Source organism: Pseudopipra pipra, chromosome 17, assembly GCF_036250125.1.
Source record: "Pseudopipra pipra isolate bDixPip1 chromosome 17, bDixPip1.hap1, whole genome shotgun sequence".
Classification (NCBI taxonomy): Eukaryota; Metazoa; Chordata; class Aves; order Passeriformes; family Pipridae; genus Pseudopipra; species Pseudopipra pipra.
The window spans coordinates 2,817,491-2,844,940 of record NC_087565.1 but is presented as its reverse complement, the minus strand read 5'-3'; the positions used below and the strand labels follow the sequence as shown (position 1 = coordinate 2,844,940).

General features: G+C 54.2%; 2 protein-coding genes across 2 annotated transcripts in view; one reads left to right on the top strand and one right to left on the bottom strand.

The window, feature by feature from the left end:
* Positions 1 to 10,825, bottom strand: part of CTNNBL1 (catenin beta like 1) — a 48,273-nt gene extending 37,448 nt beyond the window's left edge. The window contains exons 1-3 of the mRNA XM_064673774.1: positions 10,699 to 10,825; positions 3,019 to 3,207; positions 680 to 786 (exon numbers count right to left, since the gene is read on the bottom strand). Coding sequence (XP_064529844.1) covers positions 680 to 786; positions 3,019 to 3,207; positions 10,699 to 10,728 — 326 coding nt within the window. The 5' untranslated portion in view covers positions 10,729 to 10,825. The remainder of the gene's footprint in view (positions 1 to 679; positions 787 to 3,018; positions 3,208 to 10,698) is intronic.
* An 11,477-nt stretch (positions 10,826 to 22,302) lies between these two features.
* LOC135423492 (WAP four-disulfide core domain protein 2-like) lies at positions 22,303 to 27,445 on the top strand. The gene is given in 5 exon segments (XM_064673772.1): positions 22,303 to 25,430; positions 25,433 to 25,531; positions 25,793 to 25,927; positions 27,022 to 27,174; positions 27,255 to 27,445. Coding segments are annotated over 4 exon segments (690 nt in total). The 5' UTR covers positions 22,303 to 25,126; the 3' UTR covers position 27,174; positions 27,255 to 27,445.
* The last annotated feature ends 5 nt before the right edge of the window (positions 27,446 to 27,450 follow it).

Here is a 27,450-nt window from a genome sequence, read left to right as displayed (position 1 = left end):
GCCTTTCTACTACATCATTTACATAGAGTAAATAAGCAGATTTGTTCCAATTCTGTAAATCAGTTGCAGAATTTTAATAAAAAATTAAAATCGAGATGCTGTAGCTACACATGGAAAAACCTTGCATATAAAATAAATTCTGCAGAGCACTGCACCGTCCCTAGCTACCACCCATTAGTATGTGGGTTGGATGAGTCTGAAGTCCATAAAAATAATTTGGGTAAGGGGAAAGAACAGCAAACTGGACAAAATAAAATGGCACTCAAGTGTAGGAAGAAAGCCCTCTAACCTGAATAACAGAACACCCTGAAGGGAGGAAGAGGCTAGGACACACACACATCTGGCTCTCCATGCCCATCCAACCATTCTGCTCCTCACAGCGGAAATGACTTCCTCCCCACACAGACCTCTGGCTCATATGCAAGCACAACACCTTCACAACCAAACGATGGTATGAAACCTTTAATTATTGCCAATCATCCTCTTCGTGCTGGTGGCCATATACACACACTGGAGTCTCAATAATGCCATTTTTAATTAACAACGTCAATTTAGGAGAACTACATGGCAATACCTGCTGTTACATAAGCCTTATGTAACTGCAAATGTCTGTATATTCCAGAAATGGATGTAGGGCTGAAACTCAGAGTCAAAGGAAAAAAGCTGAGCATAATCTTACTTCTCTGGATTGTCAGGAAACTTGATCCGCAGCTCCTGGTTTTTGTAAGACCTCTTCTCAAAGGTGAGAATCATCTTCTTCACTGAACTTTCATCCAAAGGTTCCTCCTGACCAAATTAGAAAAAGCAGAAAAGTGAACTTTGGATGGCTGGAGCAATTTACAGGGACATGGTGGGATTGCAGCCGGGCCCAGAGCCCTTGGAACAAGCGGCCACCCCTGGGAGTCTCATTGCAGGGAGCTGCCAAACATGTCAAACACCATCACTACCCACTGACTTACTCCAGCTCTGACCTCGAGCTGCTCTTTTACACCTGTTATTACCTGGCACCACCAGAACACATCGAGGTTTTTTGTTTCTGAACAAAAAACAGAACAAACTTGAGGTCGCAGCCTGTACTCACAGAGTTTCTGTGCAGGAGTCCCTTGTGCTATTGCTTTTTCTAAGTCTACATTTAACTGCCCTGAGTTTATGTTCTTTCACATTTTCCTCACTTGGATAAGCTTTCACTGCTATTTTAAAGCCTTTTTCTAAAGAAAAAAAGAAATCAATCAATATTTTACTCTAGTACTTTCTCTTTATTTTGTAAATGTTCCTAAGGTGTTTCTCAATTGCCACTGGATATTTACTGTACAGCAGTAATGTAATCTCAGCTGCCTCCCTGACATCTAAAAACATCATTCCTCTATTTTCCTTGTTTTATGATTTTAATGCACTTCTTTTATTAAAAAATTGATGATATAGATTTTCTTGTGTAACCTCTTCCCTCTTTTCTGTTTGACTGTGTTACAACCACTATTTAAGAGAAGTTCTTAAAAGAAAAGCCAAATCAGACCCCCTCACATCTTAAGCCAGGTTTTGTGTCCACCTCCTGCTCAGGACTAAATCAAGAATTGCTCCTGGCTTTGAAGATTCTTTAGCCAGTGACTCTAAGCAACAACCTGCTATGAGAGAGAAAACCTCCATTTCTTCCCCAAACCCCATTACAATAACAACTCCAGTCCAAGCCTTCTGCTATTATTGGATTTCCTTCATTCCTTTGCCCAACCTGTCTCATTGCCATCCCACTCATGTCACCACTTCCTTCAGGTAATCAATACTACAGTGCCCAAAGCACATTCTTCCTGCAATGGGATTTCAACCCACACATGCTGACACTGCTTCCCTCTATTCCCTTTGATTTTTTGCTTCCTCTAACATGTATCACTACAATATCTCCATCAGGATCAGCTTTGTATCTTGTATTTCATTTGCATTCAGTCTTGCAGTGTCCTACAGATTAGCTTCTTCCCATCAAATTTACTGGGACAAAGCACATTTTAATGGCACTTATATTAACTGCAGTCCAAGGTAATAAACGAAAGATTTGAGCTCTAAAGAAACCTTGGACTTCCAGTCTTTAAAATGTCTGGCTGGGAGGACTCCACTTGACAAAGACAAGGGACTGGCACGCTGCAGGAATCCACAAGACTCCAGCCAGTCAGGAGGACTCTTGGTTCTGTCCATCCATCCTCCCTGGAGCTCAAACACTACAGAAATGCTGCATTGTCTTTCCCTGCTATCAGCAACAACTGTCGTGGCAATAGCTCAACATCAAAAAAACGAGGGGGATTCTCAGAGATGGATGCTGGCAATGCTGTATACAGAGGACAATGATATTTTACAAAGCTACATGATTCTGCAGTGGTGAATATCACTTGTTTTTTTATCAAACAGGACATGGGCAGCAGGAAGCAAATATCTCCTAGATTTATACCAATCCGTGTGTCACATTTATAAAGTGATCTTTTCCTTGGCCCTTGGCAGAAAGGCCAATGCAGCATTGGATTTCTGTCTCTGAGGCTTGAAATCATTTACCCTTGACAGCTGCTACCCCCCTCCTCTGACCCAAGACCTTTCTTGTACAGAAGAATGTTTGTTTATTTGCTGCTGCTGCACAGCTACAAAGAGGGGGAGAAGCTGCATGGCTGGGGATACTGATGAGAGCAATAGTCAGGAAACTGGTTAGAACACAGAAACTATTTCCTAAAAATATATTTAAAAGGTGATTTGGGTATTCCCAGACTAAAACAGAGATCAGGCTTGAAAGCCCCCTCCCTTTTGCCCCCATTTTAAACCTTCAGCTGATATATTTGAGAAATTTGAAATTAATTAATACACTGCAGGGCAGGAAAGCAAAACCACTACCTTAAGCTGTGTGAGGCACAGGAAAATCAAATTAGTCTCATAATCTACATGGTAAGCAATGGAAATCACAGAGAAGTGGTTTAGTGTTTAGTTTTTCTCTCATGGTTTAGAGTTTGGTTATTCTCACTGCCTCTCCTTTTCCACAGGACTTACCTCCTCGTCTTCCTCTTCTCCATCCCTCTCAATTATCTGAAGGAGTTTCTTCTTCTCGTCATCAGTTTCCTCCAGTGCAGCAGACTCCTCTTCCCTGTGACGACTGTGCTCTCGAGCACTGGCTTGTTTCCGACGTGCTTTGATTTCCTCTTCCTCTTCATCGCGGGGTCTTTTGGTCCCTCTGTTGGGCTGAAGTCAGAGAAATGAATGAACACGAGTCTTTTGTGACCCCTTGCAAACCAGAATACCAATATCACAAGCCATACTGAGGAAATTCTTTACAAGTTGTTTAAAACATTTGCTTACACGACGCTTAACAACTCTGAAAACTGGAAAGGAGATTAATTTAGTGAAGTGGAACATCACACGAGTAGATGAATGTCTCTGCCAAGGGCTGTGTCAACATCCTACCTTGTTTGATCTATGAACATGATTCACGGGAAAACATCTTCATAGGCAGCAAGGACAAGGAGTGCACAGACAAGGAGTGGCCGAACGGCCCCGCTCAGTGGGGTCATCCAGATCCCCAAATCTGCTGACTCAGCTGACACAACCCCACATTTCACAGCCAGCAGACCAACGTGCTCAGCGGACAGCAGGGGAAGATAATTTTTCACCTGTGACGTATATGAGGTTATATTGAATTCCTGTGTGCATCCCATTTCACCCCCATCCTTCTGCCTGAAGTTTGCTGCCAGTGAAAGCAGAATCAGGCCAATTCAGCGTAGGCAGGACAGGAGCATTGCTGCTGGCTGCAGTTCTGCAGGGGTTTGGCACTGGATTAAACAGTGCCCAAACCGCCTCGGTTTGCTTGGAACAACCTATTATTTTATTCCACTATTCTTATGTGATTGACAAAAATTAAAGGTAATTTGCCAGGGACAAGAAAAAGTCCATTAACTCTAATCCCATGTTCTAATTCAGGCAGAAAGGAATGAAAGTATTTGCAGTAGAAGGTAAAACTCTCCCTTCAAAAACTACAAGTACATTAAGTTTGGTCTCCCATTTTTTTTTTTGAAGGACAACCAAGCTGGAACAGGGGTATTCCATGTTCTATGACTACAGCATAACAAAGCTTAATTCTTGACTATTTAAAAGGAGGGTGTGTATTAAGAACAATGAAAACAGTAAGAAAAATATTTTTACTTCCCATCACTGCTCAAGTTGCCTGGTAGATGATTTTGCAATTCCATCAGGTCTAACATGTGTCCAGCCTAATTCATAAACCATCACCTGTCAGGCAGCCCCTGCTCTTCTGCTTTGTGGGACCCTTTGTCTAAAATGGCAAAAGTCACACCAGGCTTCCACCAACACAGGCCCTGCTTTTAACTGGGATCCTACTCAGGTTTGATCCAAGGAAAGATGCACAGGGAATAGGTGACAGTGCCATTGTCCTGCCAGGTCCAGCACAAGTGTGGGCATCAAGATGGGAATTTCCAGTGCCCTGGCAGGTTGGGAACTTTTGGGCTGCTGAGGGCAACAAACCTTCCAGGTTCCTAAGGGAATCCTGCTGCGGTTCCAGCAGCACAGCCCAGGGAGCATTCATCCAGGGATTTACTGCAATACAAAGGACAAGCTGGCAAAGAAAGCTCTGCTCCCAAGAAAACACTCCTTCAGATGTTAAAAAAAAAAAAAATACAAATACCCCCTAAAAGCCCTTGAGGAGTTAATTATAATTAAGAAGCAAATGGACAGCAGCCTAGCCAAGATCACCTTGTTTTCAGGGTTACCACGTCGTCATCACCTTAAGGAAGATGCAGAATCAAGTTTCCCAGACAACAGATTAGCACAAATCAAAGCTGTAGCTGCTTGCTCCCAGGCAGACCTGTTCAAGCCCTGTTATCTGTCTCCTTTCTCCCTATATCTTCTCTGCCATTTCCATTACAGATGGTACATTCCTGGCTTAAAACTCTTCTAAAGTGCCTCCATGCACTTTTAAAGCAGTTACTCAGCTCATAATTCAATAGCCATGATGTGAAAGCATACCCGGAGATTCTTTGAAATGAAAAATTTATTTGCTTGGAGGGTTTTGTGGATTGGGTTTTTTTTTTTTTAAAGCATAGTCCTATTACTTATCTTCTAGGTACATTAAAATATAATTTCACGTGGATCCATTTGGAAAAATATGTGCCATTGACAACAACCAATAATTCAAACGCGTCTGAGCAACCAGCAACCCAATAAAGAAAAGAACCACGAAAAAGGTGCTCTTCTAAACGATATAATCTAAGGAACAAACTTCAGAAATCCATATTCCTTCCTCAGTGCCCTTGATGGCCCACTGATTCCTGTCCTTATGTCCTTCCACTCACTCCTCAATAACGCCCAACTCATCGTAAACCACCTTCGACAGATTAATGTCACAAACACAGATTCAGCAATTAGTGACATTAAGTCCTGAAATTTACAGCAAAATCCCAACTCGATTTGCCTTGGATGTTCCCAATCTGGGGAGCCAGAATCTCATTCCTCACTCTGATTTCTAAACATCAAAAAGGACCAAAGCCCCGGTGAGCCTGAGGTGTCACGAGAGGCCGAGGGAGCTGGGGGTCTGTGAGACACAAAGTCGTGCCACGGGAAGGGACAAAACCCCAATTAAAACTCCATCACGAAACCCACCCCCATTTCCTCCGAGTACGTAACCCTCAGTATCAGAATTTACACCCTGCTTCCACCTCAATTATTGCACCCCTTTTTCTGTATTTATGCATTGCTGGGGGAGGCGTCTCCAACGCACAACAGAGTCATTATGATCAATCACCGTGTGCGATCATTAGCGCTGCCAGCAGCCTGGCAATAGGCAGTAATTGAATTCCGGGCAAACGCTATTAAGCAGCATTAAGGCTTTGCCTCTCCTTATTGATGTTATGCAAAACCTCACTAAGAATATTCCCCTTCCCAACCAGCGCCATTAAAGCCGCGGAACCCGAGGCCCGAGCGGAACACCTGGGTCCTGCTCATTCCACCAGAGATGCACAGCCATGAACAACTGATTTAAGGCAGGCATTAGTTCCTGTTCATCGATTGTCATCTCGGGTTTGCATTTGTGTTTTCCAGCCAGCAAGAATTAAGCCCCTGCGTTGCTGCACCGAGCCTGGTGCATTTCGCTCAGCAAACACATATATTTGTGTCCAAACACATTTGTTTAACCAATTCCACAGCTTCACACATATCTACACAAGTTTCTTTGCCTTTCTGGTAGAAAAGAGAAAGTTAATCATTTGATAAACAACATGTGGGGGTTTGTACTCAGTTGTGCTAAGGTGAACCTGGCAAGAAGATGGAATTCATTAAAAAATGCACAAGAAAAGCATTTTTAAATTGTTTTGTTAGCTAAGCTTAATTCTGTTCCTGTTGAATGCAGGGCATTCACAGTGATTTATTCAGAAGCCATTTTCATTTAAATCTAACACTGATATCACCACACAAAAACCAATGAATACAAAAGGGTTTAAAAAAAGCTGTCGTTTATAAAATATGATAAAGTAAACAAAAGCTGGTGATCAGGACAGGGAGAATTATCTTTCTCCTTCTCTTCTAGCCCCCACTGTAGTGGCTCTGTCTGTTACTTGACATACCCTGAGCTGTCACTGCCTGGGGCCGAGCCTTTGGGCACAGACTTTCTCCAGAAACACACCTGACACGGGTCCTGGTCTGTGCACGGCCAGGTAAGGCAGAGCCTCGAGGGACAGGAAAACAACGTCCTAAATCAAAGCACAACGATCTGCCAGGGCCCCTGGGCTCCCTCCAAGCAGTGACTGCACATTAATATCAGATTAAGTACCCCACAGAACCTGAACACACGTTGTTCAGGCCCCTGATCGCTTCAGCCTCCGCCAAACATCAGGAATGGTTTAGAGAAGTCTCGGTAGTTTCATAGTACTCAGGAGATACCTTAGTAATATGAAACTTCTGAGTATCTGTTTTGTAAGTAACCTCGTTACTGTGAAGCTCAGAAATTATTTGTTAATGAAATCTGAAATAAATCTTCATAAATGATGCAGCTTCTTCTGTGCCCACGTCCCAGCCCGCTCCGAAAGTGACGCACCAGCTGTCAGTCTGGAATCCTAAAAACAAGCCCAAATCTCCAGAGGCATCTTCAATAACTTCCTAATTCTGTTTCCAATGTTTGTGATAAACCGGGCTACCATCAATCTCAATTTCCCTTGTTTTCCCTTCCTGAAGCACAACAGTTCTCAGTGGTGCAGGATCTGAGTGCTAAAAACTGGAAGAACTGGTACCAGGAAAATCCAGAAATCTCAGGGAGACCCGAGAGCTCCAAAATCACACAAACAGAGGCAAATGCAATGACAGGTGCACACTGTACCCACATGGATATAGGCTATTAATTTCAGAGAACCCCTGTGTCCTCCAGCCTCACTCATGAGGCTCCAAACCACCCGAGGAGCCCATCAGGAAGGCACAGAACAGGGGTCTTCCCTGACATTCCAGTTCAGTGGCCAAAGACAACACATCAGGAAGTAAACTAAAGATTCACTTGTAACCCTGTGAGAGCACCAAGACAAGTCTGGCAGCGTGGGGCTGTACTCCCAGGAGCAGAGCAGAGCTGGTGTCAGCTCCTTGTTTTAACCTGCCAGCAGGAGAGGAGTCATTGGGGTCATAACGCTGTAAGTAGTCAGTGACCTGCTCAGCTGAGCTGCTCCTGCCATCAAATGCATCCATTACACTGCAAACTGACAGTAAATTATCTGTACCAGCAGCAGAAAGGACGATGTGCCTCCATGGATACACAGAGATCCACACACTGCACTCAACCCACTCAGACAGCAGGGAGATGACCCAGCCCGGCGAAGTCAGACCTCACCCCATTAGTTACTGCTTCTCCTGCTATTTGATTTGACTAATATTCCATTTAAAAAAAATTAGCAATTTGTAATGATCACTCAGAGTGATGAAATCTGCCTTTAATGAGAACTCAAATAATCTCCCTTATTCCCTCCCAAGACAACCAAAAGAGGACTCTGAATAGCCCCAGAGTTGGCTTTGTCCCCTTAATTACCCTCCAGAATCGGAGACCTAACACCGAGGATCTGGGAAAACAGCAGCAATATTTAATCATCACTTTAGACCATCTGCAACTGTTTTGCTGCAACACGTAAAGTTTATGCGCTCCTGAGCTTTGTATAAACTGCCAGGTGCTGTTTAATTGTATTTTTTGTTGCAAGAGGTTCCTTTTCCCATTCTGGCAGGCACTTGGTGCTGAATTGGTGGCACAGTGCCTGCAGTCTTCCACGCCAAGTTTGGCACCGAGGGAGAACATCTTCTTGCTGAAGCAAGGGCACAGATTACACATTTAGAGGAGAAAATTCAAAACAGCGTAAGAGAAAAGCAATTATTTTGGGTTGTGCTGAGGGAGGCTGAGAAGCCCAATTCATTTGCAGCAAGAGATTAAAATCAAGAGAGCTGAGGAGCCCACACCACCCCCCCGAAAAGCCGGTGCTACCCCTGCAGTGAGGACAAACAAGGAGACCTTGAGCAGCCCACACCTCAGCCCAGAGCAGGGAAGCTCCCAGATCCAGGGCTGGAGTGGGCCAGGAACTGCTGGGAGAGCTGCCAAGCCACCCTCCTCTGGCCACCATCCCCTGGCCATCTTCCTCACGCCACCCTCCCCAAAGGCAGACATCCGACCCCCAGGATGGGACGCAGCAAAATCTGCTGTTTCCAACTATTTTTTCCCTATCTCTCAGCCAGAAATATCCTCATAGGAGGGGACCTCATTTTCTCAGAACCAGAGCTAATTTACCTGCCTCCTGCTCCCCCACTCCTTTCACCTGTGCTCACCATTTTACCCAGTCCTGGAGGTCTGAATTCAGCGACACCCAAATCAAACACTCGCTCTGAAGCACCATCTCACCTGTTGACACAAGAACCACCTGCCTCCAGGTGAGAGCCCAGAAGAGCCCAGAGCCAGGGCAAACCCTTCAGGAACCATTTCAGCAGCTGCTTGAAGGCTGTGGAATATTTTTCCCCATGGCTAAGAATGATTTCAGCAGCAAGGAATGAAATTAAAACTTAGACACCCAGCAGCCAAGCTGCATTTCTTTACCTCCACAGAACACAGCCCTTGCTCTCACAATCACCCCCTTGCCATATTGAAGGCTCATCCAAGGGGAAGCTGTGCAACATCCAAGTGAGCAAAGCAAAGTGGAGGGACACTCCCCTCCACAGTGGGAGTCATATATTATATTATCATGTATTTTCCAGATGAAGACCACCTACATTAAAAGTGCACATTTGCTTAGCTAAACCACGTGTTCTATGGTATCTTCTTCTAACAACAACGATTTCATCAAGTATTTTCTCCAGTAGTATGATTTCCTACATTTATGTCACATTCTCTCACATATATAAAAAATAACCCATCATAAATAAATTGAGAAATAACTCAGAGAAGCCTTTAAAAAATAGAGGTGTCTGATTTGCATTTGCACTCACACATTTGCAGACTTTCACCTTCTCAGAGCGAGAGAAAAACCAAATATGGAAAACCCCAAACCAGAACCTGGTTAAAAGAATTTCAAACTTCAGGTTTACCTCCCTGTGCCTTAGCCTGCATCCCAGACATTGGCACCCTTCGGAGAAGGCCAAAGAATTAAAGGAACGTGAGGAATGATAATTCTAATTAGATATTGAGAAATCACATTAAAAAAAAAGATAAAAAAGATACAGAAGTGGAGCAGATCTCAGACCAGCAGGGGAAGGATGCTCCAGACAGAGCAACCCACAGACATGCCCTGGAGATTATCAAGGAGGAATCTAGAGGAGCTCCAGAGCACTTTGAGACCACTGGGAAAAAGGATGAGGAACTTCTCAAACTCAACTGCAACTTTTCCTCTTTCCCTTGAGCATCTCAAGACATCACATCCTCAAAACAGGGACTGCTCCTTTCACCCCTGTGTCCCGCAGGCAAACCAGGATGGCTGGGAGCAAGGAACTCCATAAAGGAATTCCGTGCTCCCAGCTCAGAGGTAGAGCTGCCCATGGAACTCCCACACTCAGGAGGCAGGTCCAGGGGTGTTTTCCCTCACCCAGCAAACCCCTCGGCTGCAGTCGGGCTGAGAACTCAAGCACAACCAACGCTATCACAGCAAAACCACCAAAATGGCATTGCAACCCACGCCCTCCTTATTGATCCACGGGGAACCCCCCAGACCTTCCCCCGGGGCAATAAATCACCGCACCTGATGCGAACCGACCTGCACACAAAGAACAACCAAAGGCCACGCGGCAAGAGAAGGAAAACGCCCCGAGTAAAGGGGAACTTTTATAAGGAAAACTTTTCAAAAAAGACTCCGGTAAAAATGAAATTAAGCGAGGTTTGTCGTGAAACAGGGCGAAAAAGACGTGGAACGAGACCAGGCTTCACTCCGGCGACGGGCGGGAACGCTCCAGCCCGTCCGTGTCAGAAGCGGCACCGGCAGAGCCGCGGCCCCGGGGAGCCCCCGGTAACCGGGTCCGAAGGGCGGGGAGAGCTCCCCAGAGACTTGGCGACGCCGTAACGGGACCCCGTGCGAGCGCACCGAGCGCGGCCGAGCAGGCCCCGCACGGTGGCGGGGCTGGAGCGGTACCGGGCCGGGGGCCGCCCCCGCTGCGAGGGCACCTCTGCGCTGGGCACCGCGACCTCCCCCGGCCGGGCCGGTCCGTCGCCCCCGCTCTCACCTGGTAGCTGAGCAGCTCCCCCACATCCATCGCTCCCGCCGGGCCCGCACCGCGAACCTGCCGCCGAGCCCCAGGGGCGCGCGACACTGCCGTAAAGCAGCGAGAGCAGCCGGGACTGGGCGGGGAGGAGCTGCCACACTGCCGTAAAGCGTGGCGGGCCGGCCCTGCCGCAAAGCGCCAGGCGGGGGGGGGTGCCACACTGCCGTAGAGCAGCGCGGGGCTGTCGCAAAAGGGGGGGCAGAGGCAGGGGGGCGACCCCGGTCCGGGACCACCCGGGGGACCCTCGGGGGGCCCAGGGCACAGCCCTGCCCTGCCCTGCCCCTGGGCCGCCCCAGGGCCGCCCCAGGACATCCCGCGTGTCCCCTGGTGCCACTTGGTGGCACCAAGGAGGAGGGTGGGATCCCCCCCGTGATGACCCCGACCCCTGGGAGACCCTCCCTGCCCCACGGGCACAGCGGGGACCGAGGGGCCCATCCCGATACCGGCGATGCCCCCCTGCTGCAAAGTGTGGAATATGGAAAAATTTTTCTTAAGAAAGGCTGTTCTTTGAATTTTCCTAAGACAGGCTGTTCTTTCATGCTCAGTCTATTTTAGCTTTCCAGCCTAATCGACAAGAAACAGTGGCCAACAGGCTCCAAGTGATGTCCAGGTGTTAGGAAAAAAACCAAATTACTTGTTGTTAGAGTTGCCTTGTAAAGGTTTAGGGCTGCACGTGCTCCAGCTGTCTCAGAGCTAGGGGGAGGTTAGCAAAGCTTGGGGAAGAAGGATCTACCTCTGACAGTGGTCACAAAGAATGCGGAATTTGTGGGACATCTTGGCAAAGCTCTCAAGGAAAAAACTAACAAACCCAAACTCAGCAACTGTCCTGAAATCAGCCCCAGATGGGTAAAAGGTAATCCTGGCAGGGGGAGATCGTGACCACCCACTCACAGACCATGACCCAAGAAATCCCCTGACCCCAAAAGAACAGCAAGGCTGGGCGTGGGGACTGATTAGCAGGAGAAGCAAGAGAATCATTAACCAACCAACAGAACACTAATTAACACGAGAACTATGTAACTTGTAGCCAATGAACACCAATTCCTTTGTTTGCTAAAATGTGTATATAGTAAAAGAAGTTTAGATAGTCGGTGTGCTTGATTTGTGTAATTCCATGGGGCAGCCAGGCTTGTGCAGTTCTGGGATAAATAATCAATATCTCCCTCGAGTGTTTAATTATTGGCTTGTTACATACCGGGTAAAGAACCCGATTTTTGTGGACAACATCCTGAGCTAGGCACTGTTAGGGTTGGGGCTGCTGTCCCTGTGACACCCAGCAAAGCCCCCCTGGAGCTGCCCCATGGGGACACCCAAAATCAGCTCTTTCTCGTGACACATTTTTCCATAACCTTCTAAAAAATGCTTCCCCAGGGCTAAGCCAGGCTCGGGAATGCAGGAGGCTGTTTGCCAGCGTTTATTGACAACACACTTCTATTTATACCCAGCGTCATTAACCGCTGTCACCTTGAAAACAGGCCAATAACTGAGCTCTGAGTGCGGCAGGAGGGACGTGACGGCCCCTCTGTTTGCTGAGGTCGTGACGAACCGTCCTGTAACTCCAGACAAGAACCCCAGGCAGAGAGAGGCATTTCTCAATTTAACAAATATGAATAATTAGGAGAGAGTGCCAAAAATCCCACTGAATTTATTTCAGCTGCACTTTAAAAAAACCAGTTTTGAGCTAAAAGAATTTTTCATAACGATCGCAGCTATTACGCAGTTATCTCAGCAGGAGAACTGGTTTGAGAACACTCAGGAAATTAAAAATATATATAATGTTTTTGAAAGAGTCCTTGCATCCCCTGTTGTTTCAAGAAAATACAGGAGATCAGTCATGGCAAAATTAACTCAACAAATCTGCATGTTAAAGATGAGATAAATAGAAGATAATTATGGGCTCATCTGGCTTTGGGGTGTTGAGTGTTCAGATAATTCCCCAGCTGTGAAACCACCAAATTTGCAGACCCTCGAGGGGTACTGGCATATACTGGGAACAGGATTCAGCTACTGGGAAGTCTGACACCCTCCCCCCTCCAGTGATAACCACAACAATATTCAGCTAAGAGAAAAGCCCCAACCTGAGCATGGCCAGCAAGGCCAGCACCTCACACCTCGAGGTTCTTGTTAGACAAAGGGACAGAAAACGTTCAGTTCACCTCCCTGGCAGGACTCAAGGCCAGAGGGGCACATTCAAAAAAACAAAATCAGGAATTCTAGGAACTGAGGGGCCGCGTTGCTACCCAGGAAACCCAGTTCTCACCCAGTCCTGCAGGGCAGGATTCAATAACGGGCTTTTTATCCAATAAGGGGAGCTGGAGCACAGGGACTATATATTGAACTGAGAAGTGAAACCAGGAGCAAAATTAAAGTAATAAAAAAGCTCTCAAGAGAATAAACGAAGGATGGGGATGAGTGACCACCCTGGATGGTGGGTGCTATGTGGGGCTGGTACCAGCCTTTCCCAGGTGGAGCAAGCAGCAAAGTCAGGCCAGGGGCTGGAGCAAACCCTGGGACTTGCCTTGGTCAGGAGAGCGAGGAGCCCATAAATCTTGGCTCCATGTCCCCGGGCACCCACCTTCCACAGGGTCTGTGGGTTCATCCCTGGTGCTGCCCATGTTCCTGGACCTTTCCTGACTCTTCTCCCTGGGGATGGGCACAGAGGAGCCGCCGGTGATGGGGAGAAGCCCCAGGCACTGCGACAATCTCGGAATGGAAACACCATTCCCTCCTCCCGGCACAGCGGGGCTGCAGGGGATGCTCAGAACCATGGCTGGGAGCGGCGGCGGGAGGAAGAGGCGAGGAGGAGAATCCTGGCTTAATTTTATTCCGAGTTCAGGTTTCAACCCAGATGCCTCGAGATCTAATTCCGAATAAATAATTGTACTGAGTAACCCAGGTCCCCCGGTGATTAACTAAACACACTGAGGCTCGCCGAAATTGAATTAGTGGTGTGCACTCAGCCGTTATTACCCTCCCCACGTCATGAATATTAATGAGGGGTTATTAAGAAATGTAAATGATGCCTCAGGGGGTTGGGAGCACAGGGGGTGCAGGGCCGTGCGGGCTGATATGACAAACCATTAGGAAAACAGCCTGATTGAAGCCACTTTTTAATTATGTCAGATCCCGCTCTTTGGCGGGTGCAGCCGTGTTTCCGGATGCTTTCGTCTTTATTAAAATGAGAAAAAGGGAACAAGGCAGAGCTGGAATGGGAAATGAGCCTTCGCAGGGGGGAAGATGCAGCAGCCTGGCACGTGGGGACAACTGGGCCCTGCACCCCACGGGGTGCCCACCTGGCTCAGCTCCTGGATGGGACACCCCTGTGCTGCCAGCACGGAGAGAGGGACACCAGCACCCCCAGGGCACCTGCACCCCGGCCTCAGACCCCCACAGCCCCCAGCTCCCCCACTGTGGCCCCTCTGCCTGCAGCCCTTTCCCTCAGTTCAGCCTTGCTGGGCAGCGGAGCGACTGCCACAGGCTCATGCATTTTAACAGGCTCTCACAGGGCTCCCCGCGCCGGAATGGGAGCTGACAGGGCCAGCTGAGTTAATCAGAGTGGATAATGGAGGGAAAGAGAGAAATCTCAACCCAAATTGCTGCAGAAATCATGAGCTGGGACTCAAAACTGTTGAATTAAACTGGGCTGAAGCTTGAAGGGGAAGGCAGTGGTTCTCCCAGCCCGGTGTCCCACCAAAGAGGGAAGGGAGAACAGCCACAGAGTCCCTGTTCTCCCGCAGGAGGGGATCTTGGAGGGATGCTGGTGCCAGGACAGGCATCTCAGTCTGACCAGCACTGCAGCATCAGTGATTCATTTGTAAAACAAAGCAGGCTAGAGGCTGTTCTTCAGAGAGGAACATCAGATCAGATGCTTTGTTGTGGTGACAAGTACAGCACCAGCCTGGTCCTGGTCCTGCTGTGGCTGCCATCCTGCCCTGCCAACACATGGTCCCCCTTCACAGCATCTCTGCACATCCACCACAAGCACCAAACCCAGCACCCGGCTGCCAGGGCAGGGCTGAGCCACAGGCAGGGGAAAAACAGGCATCTGATGGAGTCCAGGCCCATCCCTGCAGCCCGCCAACATCACCATGGTGTCACTGCAGGCAGATGGAACAGTCTGGGATGGGCACGCACACGGAGTTCGTTGGGATTCAGGTCTCTCCACCCTGATAGCTTCATAATGCCAGGCTGCTGCTTAATTGCACCCATAAGTGTGGAATTACTGAAGGGTAAAATGCAAATGGTGTAACCTTTCCTGAGCTTACCCAGCACTGCTGTGCCAGCTCTGTGCCAAAGGGAGCTGCCTGAATCCCTTCTCTCTTCCTAATTGCTCACAGAGCTGCTGGGAGGTACCCTCGTCAGGCCCCAGGAGGGAGAGGACAGGCCCCTTGCTGGGGTCACATGCTAGTTCCCACCCTGAAAGCCTGCCACAGTTCCTGCCCAGGGTCCCTGCATGCTTGTTCCCGGGTGACAAGGCAGAGCACTGGCTGAGCCTGCAGCATGGCAGGGGCCGGAGGGGGCTGGTGCTGGCAGGAGAAACCAGCTGTGGCATTATGGTTAATGAGATTTTCATAAACTTGCGGATCATTTGGTGGGTGGGGTGGGGACTGACACGGGTAATTAAAGGTTGCTGACCTGTGAAATCAAGCTGTAAAGAGGCTGGGCACGGAGCAGAGGGTGGGCAGAGGGAGAGGGTGGCTGTGGTCAGGCTCTCCCTGCTCCCCACCCATGCCAGTGCCACTCGCTGTCCCCCAAGTACAGCTGAAGCCTGGGTGCTGGAGGAGCACCTTATTTATGGCTCTGCTTCGCTGAGTTAAACTCCACAACGTGTGACAATCAAAATTAAAGATTTCTCCAGAAAGGCAGCCTGGGGGAAATCATGGCTGCGGCCGGCGGAGATTTCCCAATGGTGACTTTTAAATTAAAGGGGAAAAAAATTTCTTTAATTTGGCGGCGTGCATGGGATGCAGCTCACTGGGCACGTTATTATCCAGCTCAGCAAATGCTTCCAGAATTCTCTTGCGCTCCAAATTACCAATGTCTCTGCCAGGCTGCACATCCCCACCTGTGCTGGCATCAACCGGCACTGGGGTCCTGCGTTACAGCCAGAAGCAGGCTGTAATTCCACACTGCCCCAGAGCCAAGCCCTGGCAGGTGCCCCCTCCCCACACAGCCAGGTTTTTCTGCCCGACCCAGAGCAGTTGTTGCACGTCTCCAGCGTAAGAGCTGCCCGAGGCCTTGGGGACTGGTGTCACGGGGGGTGCAGGCAGCCCCAGCCCTGCCTGCCCTGGCACAGCTCTTCCCCTCCCTCTCCCCCCGCCCCTTCACGATGAAGCAATGAAATTATTTTTCTACTTGAGTAGTTTTCAATTTAGATTAAGAAAAATCTGCGCTCCGTTAGCGCCGCCGCAGTAAATCACGCGCGGGCGGCGCGGCCGCAGCCCCATCGCTTATCGCCTGCAAACCTTTTTCACATTGACAGGCCCCGAGTGTGACATTGAGCGGGGCAGCAGCAGCCTGGCGGGGACACCACACAGGGAGGGGGACCCATGCCTGGAAGCACCCTTAGGGCATTGCAGGCAGCACCCAGGGCAGGTGGGCATCTTGGGAAGGATCAGGCTCGCTGCCATGCCACCCGATCCCTGCCAGTCCCAACGTGGCTTGACAACCACACCAAGTGCCTGCTGCCAGCACCTCTCGGTGCTCCAGCATTCAACTAAGCTCTTGCTCCTGCCTCTCACCACTGGTGACACGGTGGCACCCAACACAGCTGGATGGTGCCCATTGCCACCTGCCCTGCGGTCATGCCAGGAGCGGATCCCCATCCTCACACTCATCTTGGCACTGCCGCCTTCCTTGTGCCAGCACCATCAAAAGGAGCATTTGACAGAAAACAAACCTTTTTTTTTTTTCTGGTTCTTGCAGCTCGTTTATCGCTGGCGCGGGGCAGGCGGAGCTGTCAGCGCCTGAACCTCACTCATCCGTTTAACCTTGGGGGAAGAAACACATTTGTGCCGGATAACGTGCATCAGATGGTGGCACCAGGAGCGCCTGTAGCTGCTGTGCCTGATGGATGGGCTACAGGGGCCTCGCCTGACCTGTGCTTGTATGTTATCTGCATTGCTGCGGGAGGCTTTTCATCACACCGACAGCTCCGGCGGCACCAGCCTGGCAGGAAAGTCTCATCTCACCAGGAATGGCTGTGGGCACCGCAGCCAGAGGGGTCCGGCCCCGTGGCTGTGCTGGCACCGTGGCACCAGAGGCAGCAAGGAGGAGAAGACATCCAGGGAGGGGTGTCAGGTTGTGCCAGTACCTGGCTGCAGTGGGGCTGAAAGGAGAGAGAGAGCAGAGCTGGTGCCAGCCGTGCCGAGGGGACAGAGGATGCCCACACTGCTGGCACTGCCAACCAGACTGGCTGAAGGAAGAGGACAAGCTGCTGTACTTGTCCTTTGGGTGACATTTTGCCAACGAGGGGTCCTGTGACAGTGACGGAGAGGGCACGGCGCTGGGCAGCCCAGAGCCCCGGTGACGGATGAGCGCTGCCAAGTGCCGACACAAAAGCCATTTGGTGTAGGGAAATGATAGATGCTAACACTAATTTTAAGCACAGGCAGCCGAATTCCTCCAGACAGTCTCGGCACTCAGGATTTAGGGCACAGCTGCTGGGTTCAGATAAGGTGTGAAATCAGCCCAGTGTGCAGGGTGTTACTTGGTAATGAACGGCCGGTGATGGATGGGGGTGGCTCAGCGCTATAACCTCCGCATTTGGAGCCTTTCAAATCTCTTGCCATCAATCCCAGAACCTGCCAGGCACCAGGAGGAGGAGGTGGGAGCTGGCAGTGGGTGCATGCTGTGCCAGGAGGGCACCACAGCTTGGGCTCCCCCTGCACCACCAGCCCCATCACAGGCTGGCAGGAGCACCGGAGGGGTCTGGGGACAGATCCTGCCTGAGCTGGGGCAGTTACAGGTGGTTTCTCTGATGCCACCAGCAGTGTAACCCCACACATCACCTCTCCTCCCTCTCACTATGGAGCATCACTGGCTGCTCCCGTGTGCCAGCAGCAATCTGGTGAGGAAGTGGATGGTGAGGCATCCTGCCCTCCACGGGGTGCTCACCCAGCACTGCCACAGCGAGCAGGCTCAGACCCACGTGGGCAGCACAGGGATGTGGCACCAGCCCAAAATATTTATGGTGAAAGCGATGCTGGAAATGGCAAGTGCTGTGCTTGTCTGTAGCATTTAATCTTTCCTCTGACCTTATAAAAAAAAATCTATTTGTGTTGAGATTTTAAATTCACTTCTTAAATCACCCACTACAGGCTTCACACTGTATTAATTCCCCCTCAAGCAAATGAGTTTGTTGTTTGTTCTTTTCCAGTACTGCCAAAGCCAGAGCACCAGAAGGATGGGCACTGTGCCCCCCGCAGATGTGCCACTCCAGCCCATGCTCCATCCCCCTGCACACCCCCATGTGCAATGTCACCCTGTGCACACACTCACCCCTCACATACAGCACCTTTGAAGGGATCCCATCTCCTCTGGCTCAGGATCCTCAGCCAGATCTGAGCAGGATCCTCAGTGCTGCCACCTCCCTGGAGAAGGAAAAGGAAGAATCAGAGGTGGGGATGAAGGCCAGAGGCTGCCGGGCAGCAGCAGTGGGCTCACCTGGGCTCATGAACATGCCGGCCTCCGGCTGCCCCCACCCAGCACTCCTGCAGCTCTCAGGCCCGGTCCCTCCTGCTTTGTGGGTCAGGGGTTGTTCAGTGCCAGGAAACATGTGGCACTGCTGAAGCTGGAGCAGAGCTTCCAGAGGAGCTCGCCAGCACAAGGACATCAATGCAGAGGCACTGGCTGCCAGGGTGAGGCACGGGCAGCCCTAGTACTGAGCAAATCACTGGAAATGCAAAACAGGCACACCTGGGAAAATACATTAAAGAATTACTGCTGATGAGGGTCAGAGGGTGTTTCCTGCTCATGCACTGTGCCTGGGTCCCTCTCCTCCTTGGATCTAAGGGGAGGGGTTATGGGGTTTATCAGTCGCTGGTGATCCGTGCAATGGGCGTGAGCAGGGTGAGCAGCCAACCCACCGCTGATTTATTGCCCTGGAAACGCTTAATTTAGGCAATGTATTTAAAGGAACTAATTAGAATTTTATTAATATTTATGGACCGTATGGAGAAGCTGATAGCTGCTATTGGAGGATATTAGCTGTTATCCTACACTGGGCAGGACCGTGGCATTTGGAGGCAACTTTAATTGTGGTGAGAGCAGCCAAGGTCTCACCAGCAGCCGGCGACAGAAGCCCGCCCGTCACTGCAAGGCCAAACCGTGCTGGAATGCATAACCCTGCCCACATGGGCTCCCTCCTCCCCGAGCAGCAAAGCATCCCTCCAGGCATCCCTCCTACAGGGATGGGAACCTCTCCTCTCCCAACCCTCTGGAGCATGGTCTCTACGCTGGACACGACGCTCCCAACCCTGCTGCTGCCAGTGCTCCCATCCCTCTGGCCTGGAGCAGGGGGCCCCGGCAGTCCCTGGCTCATCCATAACCAGCTCCCTGCCCGCGCCCGACCTCTCACTATAGCAAAGTTCACATCAATTTTCCTTCCCCTCATTTGTCTGTAAACCATGAAGAAAAATCACCGCCGTCTGCCCACATCAGGCCGCCGCCGTGATGTATGGCTGTAATAAAAACCCCATTTTGGGAGGCCGCCTTGCCGCGCCGCCAGCCAGGCGCCGTGCGTGGCCGTGCCACCAGCCGGGCACCGGGCGTGACACAGAGCTGTGAGCAGCCAGCACCATCCCAGCCCGGGCCCTTGTGCTTCATCTTGGCCTCACCGTGGTGGTCACAACCCCACCAGCTCCGGGGACGGGGTGCTGGGGAAGGGGTGCCACTCCTGCCTCCCCCACACAGATGTGTGTTGTGGAATGCAAGGGCAGGGACGCCTTCCAGTACAATCATTAGGTTGCTCCAAGCCCCATTCAACCTGGCTTTGAACGCTTCCAGGGATGGGGCAGCCACAGCTTCTCTGGACAGCCTGTTCCAGTTTCTCACTGTCCTCGAAGGGCAGAATTCCTTCCTAATCTCTAATCAAACCCAGCCCTATCTTAGTTTGAAGCCATTCCCTCCTTGTCCTGGCCCCCCAGGCCCTTGTCTGAAGTCCCTCTCTAGCTCTCTTGGAGCCCCTTTAGGCACTGGAAGGGGCTCTAAGGTCTCCCCGGAGCCTCCTCTTCCCTAGGCTGAACATCAGCTCTCCCAGCCTGGTTCTAGAGCAGAGGTGCTCGAGCCCTCAGAGCATCTCCGTGGCCTCCTCTGGATGCGCTCCAAAAGCTCCACATCCTTCTTACGCTGGGTCTCCGCCGGGGTCCCGGCCCGGCCGGTGCCTTATCCGGGGACGGGAACGGGGCCCTGCTGCCGGAGCCCGGCCCCGCTCCCGGCCCTGCTCCCGGTCCGCTCCGGCGGAACAACAGCCTCCTCTGCCGGCCGCCGCCCGGGATCGGCGCCGGGGCCGGGACGGGACCGGCCCCCGGAGCGGAGACGCGGCGGGAGGGGACGGGATGTGTCGCCAGCGGCACCGGCGGGGACGGGCTGCGGGAGGGAGGGGGCTACGAGTGGGGAGAGGGCTGCTCAGACCAGGGGGTCCATTCCTCACATCCCCGTGGCAGAAGGGCACACCAGGCTCACACTGCCATGTGCCGCAGGACTGGCACACGCCATCGTTGATGCCACTCCACGCCGTGACACACATCAGTCACACAGCAGCCGGACGAGGAAGAGCACGAGACCGAAACCCTACAGATACCAGAGTCGCCAGCACCAGCTGAAGGGCCAGGGCTGCTCGGGAGAAGCTGGTGACCCTCACATCGTCACCATGGCACTGCAGCACACGTCACATCGGGGCAAAGGTGTCACCCAAAGAAACCCCATGCACGTGATCAAGCTGCTCTCAAAGCCCCTAATTCCTGCTCACGGTTCCCTTTGCTTCAGACCCAGAGTTCTGGCAGCAACAAGTGCATTCGGCTGGGATGACGCACACAGGAATTTCCAAGGGGGGGAATACGGTCGTTGAGCTGTAAAACCCTGGATGAGGCCACAGAGGTCACGTTGGCCTCAGCACAGATGCCTGTGTCCAGGCTGGCCTTGTCACAACCCCCCAGGCAGGGAGTGTCCCTGGTGCCCCTCAGCATACCAGGACCCCGACCGAGGCTGTTCTCCAACTCCAGCTCCAGCACAGGACGAGTCTCTTCACCAGCCCTCAAAAACCCTGGTCCTTCCCCTCTCCGCCCACATGAACCCTGGCTGCCCACTGTGCCTTGCTGCAGCCCCACCAGTCCCCTGCTGTGCCCCCTAATCCAAGCTGCCTCTGCCCAACCTGCCAGCAGCACCTGCAAGTGCCCTTTGCTGTTTGGCAAGGCACAGAAAGATGTGCCAGTGTGGCCACAGTTCAACAGTGAGAGGAGCATGGAGCAGCCCCTGGGCTGTGCCACTGCCTGCATGGGATGGGGTGCAGGAAGCAAAGGTCATGCTTGGCAGGTCTCAGGGCACAGCAGTGGCATCACCATGGGGTCCCTGTGAGCAGGGAGTGCACCTCACCCTCGACACGGTCACCCTTCACACTCTCAGCTGTGCTGGGCTCCCTGTGACCTCCCTGCACCACTGACCTTGGGCATCCCAGGGTCGCCTCCCACCAGTCCTGGGGCAGAGTGAGGTGAGAGACAGCCCCGGTGCTGACCCCTCCACAGCACCCGTCTGCTGGGACACAGCTGCAGCCAGCGACGTGCCGGCACCCAGCCACCGGCCTGTCCCCACGGAGGAATGGTGCTCGGTGAAGGGCAATGGGTGTGCCCAGCACATTGTGGAGGCTTCCCACGCTCTGCTCCCCCTGAGGCCATGCTCGCCCGCGGGGACCCAGCCAGCTGTCCCCTGCGGCTCCACAGGCAGACATGGCAGGATGCGGGCACCAGGCCGGGACTGGGGCAGGCAAGCACCAGGTCCCCAGGATGGGCACAGCCATGGACAGGCCCCCAGGTGCTCTGTGCCAGAACGCCCCCCCTGGCACACTGCCAGGACAGCAGCCTCCAGAGAACATCCTCCTGACCAGTCCTCCCCCATGGGTTCCCATCCCACAAACCCATCTAATCGCTCGTCACACCTGGGCAGTTCTGGGCTCCCTGTGGCTATGGGGTGACCCCAGCCCATGGCCACATCTCCCTCTCCCCATGGGGGTGCTGAGGGTGCCGTCCTCCCACCAGCTGTAGCCTGGTTGCCAGGGCTGGACAGGGCCAGGTAAATCATTTCTCAGGCAGGAACGTTGCATGGCCGTCACCGCCTCGGGCACGGCTGTGACACGCAGCGTCAGAGAGTTTCGGCACACGCAGGTTGTGCGTGGCCCCTCCCCGGCCCCATGCGGATATAAACCCCCACCAACCTGTGCTGCCCATCCGTACCTGTGGCACCGCCATGAAGACCGTGGTCGTTTTGCTCGTGGGCATCCTGGCCCTGTGTGCCCATCTCCAGGCGGCTCCTACTGGGGGCGAAGGTGAGTGCTGGGCGTCTCAGGGTGGCCGCTCCCACTGGCTCTGGGAGCGCTGCAGGGTTGGCTGGGGCCAGGGTGCCAGTGAAATGAGCAGGTAGGAGCACTCCCATCAGCACAGAGCCAGGCACTTCCCCAGCTCCAGAGCACCCACGCACCACTGAGGCTGCGGCCATGCCTCGGAGCAGGGTCGCCGAGGTCTGCGCCGTGTGGGCAGCGTGGGCAGTGGGGGGCTCAGTGGTGGTAGGATGTGCCAGTGTGGTGGGAGCCCTCGGCTGCTGGCAGATGCACAGCTGGATCCGAGGGGCCAGATCCCCCATGCACCAGCCCATGCCCGTGGTGTGGGGACCCTACACTGCTAGCTGAGGGGCCCAGCATCTCCAGAGGATGGCATGTCCCTCTCTATCCCTGTACTTGCTGCCCCTGCTCTGTGCCAGCAGCGGGAAGCTGGGTCCCTGCTCAGGTGCCCCTTTTAATCATTGACTGCATTCTCTCAGCAGTCAGGAGACGTGACTCTGGCACCTTCCCTGCTGCCATGCAGGAGTCACAGTCACGCGCGAGGCTTGGGCGCAGCCAGCATGACCAGGGTTAGCAGTAGGGGGCACAGCTCCCCAGGGATGTGGTAGGGAAGAGCCTCTGGGGTCATGCTCAGGTCTGCTGAGACCATGTTCTCAGCCAGGATCCTCCCCTCGCCATGGGGACAGTAGCCCACAGCCATGCTGGCAGACCCCTGCGTTCCCAAAGCTGCCCTCAGCCTGTTCTGAGGAAGCACCTGGCAGAGCCAGGGTGGGGACGGCAATATACCGAATGCCACACACTGGGGACAGGAGCCAAAGCACTCCTGTCTCCCGGAAGGTGATGCTGACTGTGTGGGCTGGAGCCACTGGCGCTGTCACCAGCATGCTCACTCCAGCTGCTCTGCTGGCTGGGGGCAGCCCCAGCTGGATCATCCCCTCAGCAGCCAGCCAGGCACCCTGGGACTGAGGCGCAACTGTGGGCAAACCCACTGGCACCCACGCTGCTCCCCACAGCTCTCATCTTCCTCTGTGGTTTCCCCCTCATCTCCTGCCATGAGCCCATTTCTGGACTCCTGTCTGCTCCTGTCCAGCTGGTCTGCTGCAGCCCCACTGCTGGCATCCACCCTCACACCCTCACAGTGCCAGCTGCTCACTGCCAGCACCAAGGTCACCCCACGCTGAGGTCACCCTGCACTAGGGCAAAGCCATCACAGGGTCAGACCAGGGCAATGACCCTCAAGGACAACACTGGCATGGGAACTGCAGCTCAGCCATGGCGGGACACCAGGTCAGCCCCTCCCTGACAGTGGGGACAGTGAGCCTGGGTGTGCAGTGTGGGAATGGCAGCGGTGCTGCTGCTCCAGGGAAGCTGCTGCTGGGTCCAGGTGGGCTCTGTTCCTGCATATCATCATGCAAGGACAGAGCTTCCATTCCGGTGGGCAGCGCTCCCACCTCCCAGCCATTACCACCCCTATCCCACCCCACCACCACGGCATCCTGTCCCAGCCCTGGCTCTGGGGCCACTGGGCTGCAACACAGTTGCCTTGATTCGTGGCATCCTAAGTCAGCCCAGCCCAGCTCCCTAAACAGTGTTACCACTGGGACCCAGAGTGGGAGCATCCCAGTCAGCCTGAGCATGGCCAGGTCCTGGCAGCTGCCTGGCAGGTCCCCATCCTGGAGGGCACAGGGACAAAGACTGCCCTGCTGATCTCCTTGCTGCTCCAAGCCTCTGCCTATCCCCCCGTGTTGCTCCCACTGTGGTGACACACGGCACAGTGGTGGGGCAGGAGCCTGAGCCATCTGTGCAGGCTCCTGTTCCTGCATAAACACCCAGGCAGGGAGGGGACCACAGGCAAAGGCAAACAGTTACTGATTTACTGCCACGCCACCGTGCCACATTGTTGACTGTGGGGTTAAATTACCTGGAGACGGACCCCGCCAGAGCAGACACCAGCTCGTGACTCAGGCAGGGATCATGTCCCAGCCCCAGGCACCCCGGCCCATGCAGGTTTGCAGGATGCTCCAACTCGGAGCTGGGGCTGCCTCTGCAGACTCTGCCAGGAGCAAGGGCACATCACCAGGGACAGGGCAGGTCTCACCCTCCTACAGGAGGCTGTGGAGGAGATGAGCACTGGCAGAGTTGGCAAACTCTGAGGTGAGCAGGGCAGCCACGTTGGGTGGGCGAGCTGGGCCCGACCAAACCAGCCCTGGCTCGACACTGGCAGGCACCGTGAAGTGTCCTGGCCCACCAGACATGTTCTGGTCAGGGTATCCTGGACACACCGAGGGGTTCCGGGGTTGTACAGTCCCAGCACCAAGTCCTGGAGCACTGGGTGCATTTGCCAATGGTTTATTCCCCACCAGCCACTTGCCCATCCGGTGCTGCCAGACAGTCTGTCCGCATCCCTGGGGCTGTGGGAGACTGCAAGGATAATGGGGGCCATGGGATGAGATGGCAGCCGGGCAGAGCTCCCATGGCTGCTCTGGGGAAGTGCAGGGGAGCCCTGGGTCGGGTGTCTGCCCAAGGCACAGACAGCCTGGAGGGCCCTTCAGTTGAGGACCCAGAGCAGGAGGAGAACAGCGTCTGGAACAGGAGCAGGAATTGGGTGAGCAGCAGCAGAGCCGATCTGCAGCCCTGTCTGCACCATCAGTTCCTCCCAGCCTCTGGACACTGGTGACCCAGGCCAGGGGCTCCATTCAAGCTCATGACTGTGGCCAGGGCGGCACAGGGTGAGTCCAAGTAGGGACAGGTCGTGCCCTGTCCCTGGTGCACCCGCGCCTGCTACGCTGCCCGCAAGCAGTACCACTGCATCCCCATGGCCGATCCCTGTGTGGGGCCATGGCAGCCCAGCACTTCAGTGGGATCAGTCTGGAGCTGTCTGGGGTCCAGCGTGCAGGGGCTGCAGCCGGTGGTGGTTGGCTGCCATTCCTGCCGGGCGAGTTCTCAGCATGGCCGCCCGGTCTCCTCGAGGCTCCCCCTCCCTGGTCGGCAGCCAGGAGCGGCAGATACCTGATACTCGGGTTGTGCAAGCGCGAAGGGGGAGCCTGGCCCTGCCCGGCCCTTGGGAACCACCCGGAAGGCCGAGCCCGCCGGCCCCACCTGGAGAGGAGCTTAAAGGCCGGCCGGGCGGCCGCAGCGCAGCCGGTTCCTGCACCATGCCCACGGCCCGCAGCGTCCTCATCTTGGCGGGGCTCCTGGCTCTCTGGGCAGAGCTGCCGGCAGCATCCGCCCAGAATGTCACCAGTGAGTATGAGCGCACGGGCCCGGCACGGCTCGTCACAGCACGCCCGGCGAGCAGCCAGCATCCCTCTCTCCCAGCCCCAGGGCAGCTGCGGTGGGGGCCGGGGTGAGCACCAGCCCATGCCTGGTGCATTTAGGCTCAGCAGCATCCCTGGACCCAACCCTGGGGCCGGTGGCAGCATGTCCTGCCACGGCACACAGCCCTCGCCCTGCCCGGGGCCAGCTGCCCCAGCGCACGCCCACGCCCCCACCTTTGCCTTGCAGCAAAAGCCGGCGTGTGCCCGGACCCGGCGACGGATGCGGTGAACTGCACGGTGGGGTGCCAGTCCGATGGCGACTGCGAGAGCACCCTCAAGTGCTGCCCGGCGGCCTGCGGCAAGGCCTGCCAGAAGCCCGACGGTAACACTCTCTCCTGCTCCTGGCTGTGCTGCTCGGAGCACGACAGCCCATCCCAGCCCATCCCAGCTGGCAGCACCAGGGTGCGGTGGTGGCCACGGGCCTGGGTGCCCGATGCGGGTCCGGCTGCAGCAGGGGGACCAGTGTCTGTGTGGGAGCACGGCAGGCTCAGGGTGTGCTCCCGCTGGGCCACACTCTCCCCTTCCTCCTCTCAGCGATGCAGAGGCTGAGAGGATGATCCCGAATGACGCTGGGGACGGGGCACAGGGTGGGGGTCTGCGCCGCTCCCCGTCGCAGTGCTCGTTGACTGCTCAGCCTCGTGGGTGGCTGCCAGCCCAGGATGTGGGCACTGTCCCGGCTCCAACCCTGCGCTGGGAAGTCTCCCAATAGCATCATCCCCATCCTTGCACTGGCCACAGCCCTGCAGCCGTCCAGCTGAGCACAGTTACCATGCCAGTCCTGATGGAGAGCAGCCTCTGGAAATGGGCTCAGGAGTTGGGATCCACAGCTGCAGACATGTGGATGTGACCCGGAGGCTCCAGTACCTCCATGGCTGCCTGCAGGATAGCACTGGCCTGGCTGCAGTGGAGGGCAGCAGGGTGCAGAGCTGGAGTCCAGTGCCGGTGGCAGGCAGTGGGACAGCGGAGCAGGGGCCCCACACTGCCAGGCACAGGTTGTCTGGGGGCACATGATCCCAGCCAAGGCCTGGGCTGAACCCTCATGCCATGAACGAATGGCCAGGGCCAGGGCCATCCCTGGCAGCTGTGGGGAACAGCAGGGCCAAGGCCGCCATCGGGTCTGCATGGCACACCTGCGTATCCTGTGCCAGCCATGCGTCCCTGAGCGAGACCACTGAGCACAGGACCACTGGGGACCACCGTGCCACGCAGTCTCCCTGACACATCCCCGTCAAGTCCAGCTGGCTGGAGCACCAACCGGCAAAGCCATGGAATGAGGGAAATGCCGGCAGCCATGGTGGTCCCTCCTCCATGGCAGGCAGGGGCCAGGGCCATGCCCACAGCTCCAGGAGCTGCAGGGTGGGCCCTGCCCCCCATGCCAGGACCAGCAGGTCTCAGCCATGTCCATTTGTCTTTCAGACAAGCCTGGCACCTGCCCACCCGTCAGCCCGGGCATCCCCATGCTGGGTGTCTGCACCAACCAGTGCAAGTCTGACGCCAACTGCTCCGGGAACCAGAAGTGTTGCAGGAATGGCTGCGGCAAGGTCTCCTGCGTGACGCCCATCCACTGAGGTCAGCTGGGTGCATGCCAGCCCCAGGGATCCCACCGCATCTGTGCACCCGTCCTGCTCACAGTCTTTGCTCCTTCGCAGGCACAGCCACCTCCTGCCAGCCCAGCCACGGGGAAGCTGCTGCCCAACACCCATCCCGCTCACCCTGGCCGTGGCCCTGCATCATCCCCCTGGCTTGGAGTCTTCAGCCTCAGCTTCCTCCCCAGGGTCCCCTGCTCGGGGCGTGCCACAGCCCCCTGCACTCTGTCCAATAAAGCAGCTTCTCCCTGCCACGCCG